The sequence below is a fragment of the Prenolepis imparis genome, unplaced genomic scaffold, assembly GCF_030444845.1.
Source record: "Prenolepis imparis isolate NDT839.2.m4 unplaced genomic scaffold, iyPreImpa1.0 SCAF_6, whole genome shotgun sequence".
Taxonomy (NCBI): domain Eukaryota; kingdom Metazoa; phylum Arthropoda; class Insecta; order Hymenoptera; family Formicidae; genus Prenolepis; species Prenolepis imparis.
In genome coordinates, this window is record NW_028141164.1 from 18,442,981 (window position 1) to 18,453,360 (window position 10,380).

General features: G+C 28.5%; 1 protein-coding gene across 1 annotated transcript; it reads left to right on the plus strand.

Annotated features, from left to right (window-relative positions):
- The first annotated feature begins 352 nt into the window (after positions 1-352).
- On the plus strand, positions 353-1,340 carry LOC145937895 (uncharacterized). The gene is made up of 3 exons (XM_083041254.1): positions 353-450; positions 620-718; positions 917-1,340. The coding sequence occupies exons 1-3, from the start codon at positions 395-397 to the stop codon at positions 1,338-1,340; spliced, it is 579 nt and encodes a 192-aa protein (XP_082897380.1). The 5' UTR covers positions 353-394.
- The last annotated feature ends 9,040 nt before the right edge of the window (positions 1,341-10,380 follow it).

Genomic DNA, 10,380 nt, shown 5'->3' on the forward strand with positions numbered 1-10,380 from the left:
TTTTTTTAGGAGGGCTGCAATTTCAAATTTGTTATTCAGAGATCAATTTTAACTGCGACTCCATAAATTGTACGGTAAACAACAAGTCAATGTTCATTCCGTTAAATGATAATAATAATGAAATCAATAAAGAAAATCAACAAGACAACTACATGGAAAATAGAATACCAGAAAACTCAGATAATATAGAAGAAACATTTTCATGGTCAGATGCAAGCACAAAATTATTTTTGTGTTTGTATAAAGAAAAAATACATTTACTTACGACAAGAAAAATTAGAAACAAAAAAGTATTATGGAAAAAAATAGCAGAAGAAATGAATATACAAGCTATAATGTATCAAATATACAAACTGAAAATAAATTTAAATCATTAGAAAGAGCTTACAAAAATATGATCACAAATAATAAAAAAACTGGCAGAAGTCGAGCAACATGTTTATATGAAACGTAAGTTATTATATTTCAACTGAAGAATTAATATAATATATATATATAATAATATAATACATTTATATATACTCATGCACTAAGATTTCTTGCTTTAAATTTTTTCAAATATCTATCTTAAAAAACTTGTAGGAAAATGTTTTTTATAATATAAAATGCATTATTATAGAGAATTGACGGATTTAATTGGGAGTAAACATAATATTGAACCTCTAATCACATCTGGAAATAAAGGCACAATACTGAGAACTGACAGAACTACACCTACGTAAGTTATATTAAGTTGTTTTAATAATTTGTGTATTATTTCTTATATTAGATAATATTATATAATCTTTTACATCATAATTTCTAAAGTTTAGTTAATGGTTAAAGAACATATATGGAAGACATTTCTTTATACACAAATAATATCGTTTACACAAATTGTTTAATGTATTTAAAACTAATTATAATGTCATTATAGGTTCACTACTGGTGTATCTGAAACAGAAAGTAATGCATCAACCAGTCAAGATTTTTCAATATTTGAATCGGGAACAAGCAACCAAGAATCAATAGCAACAACACCAACTATGTCTAATCAGTCTAATCTTAAAAACACACTTTCTGTTGAAGAAATGCAAAGCAGAAGCAAGAGGCAAATGGGCACAACAGCAAAAGTTTTGAAAACGTGTCAAGAAAGTATGAAAGAACTGATAGATCGTATTCAAGAAGAAAAGCACGATAAAATTGAAAGAGAAAAAGAGATATTAGCGGAATATAGACAAATGAGACAATCGTATGAAAAATATTTAGACAAAGTAGAGGAGCAATTAATAATTGCAAACAAAATGAGAGAAGAAAGAAATAATTTATTAAAAGCTTTTCTTGATAAACAAACTAAATAAGTAATTAAGAGTTAAAAAGACTTAAAATTTTATAGTTTATTTTTGTTTTGTTTTTGGCATTATTTATTTTTGCATTATTGCACAATTTAATGCAATACTGTTTCTTTTGTTTTGTTTTAAATATTATCTTAATAAATAACTTTTTTATGTAGTAACTGCAATATCTTACTGTAAAAGCTAATGTACATACACATACAAAACTGTTTTCTTGACGTTTGTTTATTATTCGGCAATATAATAGTATTTTATGCATATATATTATAAACATATACGTATATAAATATTCTATATTTTATATATTACAAAATAAAAAAATTTATAATACAAAATATTTGACATTTTCTTTTATCGAGACAGTAAATTACAGATTTCGTCACGAACATGCGTTCCTCTCACATCATCCTCATATTCCCTTGCATTATCGATCATTACAATTGGTCTATTTTGTAATTCAATATCTGGATATTCTTCATTTAGCTGTGGTTCAAAATACTGTAGGTCTTGTACATTCGCAATGTTATGTAATACACAACATGCATGTATGACTTGTACCATTCGTGGTATATCTCGCAATTTGAAATGGTATAACTGACGAAATCTTTGCTTAAGGCAGCCAAATGCATTTTCGATAACAACTCTGCATGAGCTTAGTTTCTGGTTGAATGATCTTTGTGCACGTGTCAAGTGTCCGTTATCCTTATATGGAACAATCAATTGTTTCAAACAGGGATAAGCACTATCTCCCAACAGATAATAATTATCTGAAAATTATTATTATATATGTATATATATATATATATATATATATAATGTATAATCATGGACCTATTATATGTATATGAACTGCTCATGTAAAAAAATTTAGCAGCAGCATGATAGAGATTGAAAATAACTTCAAGCTTTCCCCTCTAAAAAGTGTACACATTGGTTGTCAATGTTTGCGCCAATGGGCGCACTTCTTAAAGGGGAAAGTGTGAAGTTATTTTGCATCTCTTCGTCACGCTGTAGACAATAAATTTCTTTGTTCTAGCAAGGGATGAACAGTTCATATATAATATAGGTCCATGTTTATATTATAAAACCAATTTTTTTTCCAATTTACCTCCACAAAGATTTTGTACATCATTATATAGTGTTGAATTTTTTAAAACTCTTGCATCGTGAACGGAACCTGGATACCCAATAAATACGTCAATAAATTTCATGTCATGATTAACCGTCCCTTGCACATGAATGGAAAAATATTGTTTCCGATTTATATAGGAATCAGGATCTTCCACAGGTTTGTCTATTCTAATGTGAGAACCATCAATAGCACCTGAAAAAGATTTCAATAATGAGAAGATTTCAATGAGCAAAATATTTTACATTAAAAATGTGAGAATATACTCTTTTATATTTACCAATTATATTAGGAAATCCTTTTCGTTGTAGATAAAAGTTTGAGGTTTGTTCTTTTTCGAGATCAGTTGGATATTTAATAATATTATGCGCTAAAACTAAAATAAAATCGGTTACTCTTGTTATTACTGTATGTAACGCACTTATTGCTATTCCGAATCTATCTGCTATATCTCGATAAGATCCTGTTTGATGACCCACAAACCATAAATAACATAAAATATGTTTTTCAGCGCTTATTTTATTATTTTGTACACGTTCTGAAAAAATAAAGTAATATACAAAATAATAAAATATTTTTATTTTCATTTTCTAAGTATTATTTTTACTACTTTGTTGCTGTATATATCTAAGGTTAAATTGATTTCGTTAAATACATACCTTGTATAGAAGTAAATATTTCCGATACTGTAAAATGGTCTATTAATTGATATGCTGCTCTTCTTGACAAGCGAAAATGCATGAGAAAATCAACGTTATTATAATTATGAACAATATGTTCGATATAATTGTTTATTTTCACATGTTCAATTCTTTGCACTAATCCGAAAATTGGATGTAACATGTGTAACTCATAAAAATCTACAAATAAATTATACTTACTAGGTTAGTTTACATTAGGTTAAATTAATTTCAAAAAAATTTTAATTTTTTCATAATATAATAATACATTGCATATAAAATACATACCATCGTCATCGTTACGCATAATAGGTTGAAATGGAAACAACATATTATTTTCTTCATCATCAGAAGAACCAAATAAATCATTTAAGATCATCGCCATGTTGATTATTGCACTGACGCGTTCTTTATACTTGCTCACAAATAACTTGTCCTGCTTGCACTAGTTCCGTTCAGTGCAGTGCAATATGAACTCAGTGTAGCAATAAAGAATAAACCTAATATAACATGTTTAGAGAATAACTTTCATTTTGACGAGAACAGAAATTTTAAATCAATGCATCGAAAATAAAAGTGTAACCAATAACCCTTTTTAAAAGCCTTGAACATCAAGACGTCATGTAAGTAGTTTCATCGCCTTATATACTTTCTTACACTGTTTTCTTCTACGGAAAGACTGTTCGCCGCGAAGCCATCTCGCGGAACAATGGCGGTACTAACTGTATCAGCGTAAAGCACTCGCGAGAAACTCACTTTAAATACTTGACAAATAATTGCCGTGCGTTCAGACAGATTTACTTAAATAGTAATCTTTTTCAACAATTTTTTTAAGAAAGACAATCTAAAATATTAGATAAATTAAAACACAAACAAATTAAAATATTAAACAAATTCTTTCTATACCATATTGTCCCACGATTACCATGATTTTCAGGGTAAATTCTAAGAGAAAATTCTGTCTGTGTAATTTTAAATAATGTTATAATACTTTAAACTCGATTAATATTTTTGACAGTTATCAGCTGATTTCTGTCAAAAAATATTAATCGCGGATAAAGTATCATAACATATTATTTCAAACATTATTTTATTTAATTTGCCTCTCGATGCTACGAATATAACGCACAATGCGAATCGAAACAGTCAATCAGCATCGCGGAAAAGATGCAACAATACTCGCAAGAATCGACTTAACATGTCTTTTTTAGAAAGAGATGTTATAATATTTTAAATTCGATAAATATTTTTGATAATTATCACCTAAGTTTTGTCAAAAAATATTAATCGCGAATAAAATATTATAACATATTATATAAAACATATTAATATTTTAATATTTTCAAACATATTATATACACCCCCATTACCGCTATAGAAATGTTTTAAAATAAACAATTTCTCACTCACCGATACGTATAATAGCCGGAGTTGTAGTACACAGCACATTGATCTGAAAACACAATATTCAAATTATGTATATACATATGTGTGTTTCGAATATCTCATAAACAATGCAGTTTAGAAAAAAATGTTTTTATTTCGTATACCCCTCGCAGTTGCTCCGCTGTCTCTTTTTATTAGTTTTCCTTCTGATAATGGAATGAAAGCATAACTTTGCTGAATTTTTGGTACTGGCTTAGCCGCAGAGAATCTGCTATGAAATAGCAGACCTTTTCTTATCTGCTAATAAAAAGATATTCTTCTGCAACAGAAGGTTTTCTTTTCTTATATGATTAGCATGAAAAAATCAAAAATATTGAAATTTTATAGAAAAAAAGTTAAATAAAACCAAAAATATCATTAACGCTTATCACACATGCAAAGTCAACAACCAACCTTTAATCCGTCCAATTTTTATTAAAAATTACTTAGAAGACACTAAATTGTATTTTTAGAAAGACATTAAGTATATTTCTGTGCAATATATCTCATTTTTATAAATGTGCGTCCGTACGGATACCTTGAATTCGCCGTATTGGTTTCGCCATTATGTATCACAATTTTTAGCACACGGCATTCGAAAGAGTATATTTTTAAGTAAATTTTGCACTCGTGAAAAAATTTTTTAGTTGCAATCTGTTCTGGGCAGAGAGGTGGCCCGGTTGACGTGGAATGACTCATATATAAGCTAGAATATTTAATTAGCAAATTTTAAACTCGATTAATATTTTTGACAGCTGATTTCAAAAAAATATTAATCAGGAATAAGATGTTATAACATATTATTTATAATATATTACTATTTTAATTTTTAAACATATTATTATTTTTAAATTTAATTAGCAAATTAACGCTTTAATCAACTTTTTTTTGTGAAAAAAATATTAATCGGGTTTAAACAAACTTTATATTATTTTTTTTTAATATCATTTTTTTTACATAAAACCGAAGAATGACACGCGCGTAACGCGCACTTGTGTTATTCTAAGTTATTTAAAAAATGCATTTACATGCTAAATAAAATGTAATATTTTTTCTGAAAACAATATATATATTTATATAGATTATTTTATTATAACAATTTTAGAAAAGTTAATTATAAAATATTAATTTTATTTTATATAATTAATAATTAACAGTATAAATGAGCAAAGGAATCAACGCCGTTAGTAAAGCGCAAAAAATAAGTTTATTAAATCTCAATTACATTAATAACATCGCGAACGTTTCTGTCCTTATTAGGACTCTCTTCAGCGCGTAACTATCATCAATAATATTTAATTACATAGAAAATTAAAACATTTGTCAATTAGTTAAAAACGATGTTCTGCAAAGTAATATCAAAGTCATCAATCCATCGAGTTTTTTTGTTGCTAAGCTGTCAACTATCTTTTATATATTACCATTATGTATGTCGTGGTTAAGAGCATACCTCTATAAATAATATATATCATACGTCTGATACGTTAACATAAAATTAAAAAATTAATTAAGAATTACAAGGTAAAAACTCACATGGTAATTATGATGTGCAATCTCACGGACTCAATAAATTAAATCGTATGACACAGTACATGTTTAACTATACAATGATTCGTTCCAAATGAGATCGATATATCAGACAGTTATTTCTTCTACTTAACCGTAAATAATAATAGAGGTGAATTTATTTAAATGTAAATAAACATGACTAGTATCTATTTTAAATCTTAGACAACCTATCTATTGTATTTACATACGCTTCATGTAAGCCATCTGTATCTGTTTGTAAATTCAATCCATTGTTTTGTCTTTTTATAAAAAGCATTTCAGAAATTAATCGTTTGTTATAATTCGGCTCACTATCTAATATTTTTATATCATTCCAATTAAATTCATGATTAAATTCTAATCTATGATCCGTAATCACTGAATGCGTAGACGTATTGCGTTTAATGTGATTCCGATGTTCCTTCATTCTAGTTTGTAATTGTCTACCAGTCTGGCCAATATACGATGCATCGCAATTATTACACTCAATCTTATAAACAATATTATTATGTGATGACATGGTTATTGAATCTTTACCAACTTTTATATAACGATGCAATTTATTCAGACTACAATAAGAAAGTTTGACATCCAGATTATCAATTATCCTATTAAAGCTTTCTGAAATAGAAGGAACGTATGGGATTGTGAAAAACTTTTTTCCCCGGTCATTACTAGTCTCATTACTCATCACCTCTATTATTATTTACGGTTAAGTAGAAGAAATAACTGTCTGATATATCGATCTCATTTGGAACGAATCATTGTATAGTTAAACATGTACTGTGTCATACGATTTAATTTATTGAGTCCGTGAGATTGCACATCATAATTACCATGTGAGTTTTTACCTTGTAATTCTTAATTAATTTTTTAATTTTATGTTAACGTATCAGACGTATGATATATATTATTTATAGAGGTATGCTCTTAACCACGACATACATAATGGTAATATATAAAAGATGGTTGACAGCTTAGCAACAAAAAAACTCGATGGATTGATGACTTTGATATTACTTTGCAGAACATCGTTTTTAACTAATTGACAAATGTTTTAATTTTCTATGTAATTAAATATTATTGATGATAGTTACGCGCTGAAGAGAGTCCTAATAAGGACAGAAACGTTCGCGATGTTATTAATGTAATTGAGATTTAATAAACTTATTTTTTGCGCTTTACTAACGGCGTTGGTTCCTTTGCTCATTTATACTGTTAATTATTATTTTTAGACGGAACCTTTACTATGTATAATAATTATATAATTAAGTTTAAAATTTGAAAAAATACATAGTTGCACAATAGAAGATAAAATGCCAAAAAATTTTATTGTTATTATTGTAATATTAATTCAACTTTTTTAAAATTTTGTACATGTTGCTGATTATATTAATATACATTTTTTAAAACTTTCTATTTATATTCACATGTATCTACAAAAATTTTTTATAAAAATGGTATTCCATTAGATAGAATTGTAATCCATATTGTAATCAATTTTTTTTATGTATATTATATTAATTAAAAAGTGTTTGGCTCCTATATTTTTGCTACAAATGTAATCTCCACACAATAAACTATCGAAATATGTACATAACAAAATATTTGGCTCGTTTTAAATATTTGGTATCAAGAGACACGGTAGTGTCTCGCGCCAAGACCACGCGTAGCGAGCCCATGCGCAGCGACCGCGAGGCACTCCGTGTATCTATACGCGAGTCGGACTTTTGAGAGTATCTCATATTATCAGATCTCATAGAACGGCTGGACTGATCGAATTCTTGATAGGCCTAATCGATAGCTTGGGTTTCAATTATATAAGGAAAATGTTTTTATTTTTGCTCTACGTGTTATATAAACGGAGATATAATGTAAAGTTTGTTTTATATAAAAATTGTTGGTTCAAGTTTTGGTCATCGATGTCGTCGACCTTCTCAATGCGCATGTGCGAAAAAATGTCCAGTTCAAGCATTCGCTATAAGATTGCGTTAATGTCACTCCATGTCACTTCATGATGTTAGGTTATTATGTTGTCAGTTTTGACATATGTACACGCACCGGCATAAATGGTGTCCGGCGTTAGATGTGTGCGAATACGTGTATGACAGCCGAAAGTCATACGCACACATACGTAACGCGACATACGTATATGACTTTCGGCTGTCATACACGTATTCGCACACATCTAACGCCGGACACCATTTATGCCGGTGCGTGTACATAGGTTACGTTTAACTTGATGTTTAGCTTGATGATTGAAAGAGAGTAGAAAATTACTTGTATAGTATACGAAAAATTGTTCATATAAAATGAGAAAATTAATAAATATAAAAGCTAATAATAATATAATAGATAACATAAAAAAGTCATAAGAATTTTATAACTCATAGCATTGAGTGCTATGAATTATTAAAAATGCATATTCTTTATGACTTTTCTCTTTACGTTATTTATTATATTATTAGCTTTCATTCATTTCCTTATTTTACATCAATTATATATTTATGAAAAATTAGTAGGATGGTAGTGTAACAAAAAAGTGGTTGTAATGAAAGAAATATGTATCACTTAAGGCTATCGCACACAAAATGCATAGAACATAGACATAACATAGCATAAGCATAAGAAAGATATGCAACTTACACAAATGTTCATAGACATAATGTAAAAGCACCTTAACCGCGAAATATTTGAATTTGACATATGTCAAATTATTTATTTTTAATAATTTTTATAAATGCTATTGACATGTGTCAAATTTAATGTCGTCCGTAGAGATGTCAATGATGCAAAGAAAATAAAAAAAAACGATTAAATATGATAATTGATTCTGTACATAGACAATATGCATATACATAGGTGTCATATGCATAGAAATTTCGTTCTTATGGATTTTTTCATTTCTATGCATATGTTTATGCTTATGTTTATGCTATATTATGTAAAGCAATATGGCGACTTTATGTTCGATGCTCATTGGTTCAGACAGTCTTATGTTATGCATATGCATCTATGTTAATTTGTGTGCGATAGCCTTTATATGTGATATTGTTTCGCTACTATTACTACATACATGACATGTATGTAGTAATAGTATTGCAAAATGTAGATTCTGCTACTTCTTATATATGTATATATTTATATAATATTTGCAATATTATTTAATCCTACTATTTCTTTCATAAGTATATAATTGTCGATAAGTTAGTAGGATGATAGCGTAAGAAGAAAGTAATTATGAAGAAAGAATTAGTAGGATTGCAGCGTTAGAAGAAAGTAATTGCAATTATTATAAATATATATTTATGAAAGAAATAGCAGGACTTTGTAATATTATACTACAAAAAAATAACTTTCTTGTTACTGGAATAAATACACATACCACATATGTGTGATATACTATATTTCTTTCATAATAAGAACCACTTTTCCTTGTTATGCTATCATTCTATTATTTCTTTATATAAGTATGTAATTAATATAAAATAAGAAAGTGAATAAAAGCTAATAATGATGATAAATAACGTAAAGAAAAATGTTATAAAAATTTAATAACTCATAGCACTATTATGATTGCTCTGAGCTATCAAAAACGCATATTATTTATGACTTTTCTCATTACTTATTATATTATTAGCTTTTATTTTATTACTTTTTATATATTCAACAATTACATATTTATGAAGAAATAATAGGATGGCAGCGTAATAAAAATATAGTAATAAGTAACAATGTAGGCTCCCTGCATTGATAAATTACAAATTCAAAAGGAGGCTATATGGAACCACGCGTAGGGTGTAGGTACGCAAATATTAAAAACAAACTTGTTGGAAAAACAAATTTATTGAATCTAAACGTTTCGGTCCTTCCTTTGGACCTTCTTCAGTAAATTTAATACAATAAATAATAATGGGGAATCTACATACTACCGCACGTAGCGCAAAAGCCGTGAGCCCCCCCTATCGATATCCCATTAGATAGACAAAGTGACATAATATGTCATGAGGTCCTCAAAAGTGGACTCTAATGAAGAGTTATAGTGAGGAATTTCCCGAAAGGGGGCTCACTCTTACTCACACACTCACATCCATCGCACGTTCACACGACCGTACGCGGACGCGCCCGACGCACGAGTGAAGAAGATATTCGTTCTAATGCTATTTATAAGGCGCCCTACCACGGCTCATAGCCTGTTATCGAAGTCAATGTCAAACAATGTGTGGAATTTATTTCTGCCAGTACTCTGCGTTGATACCACTGC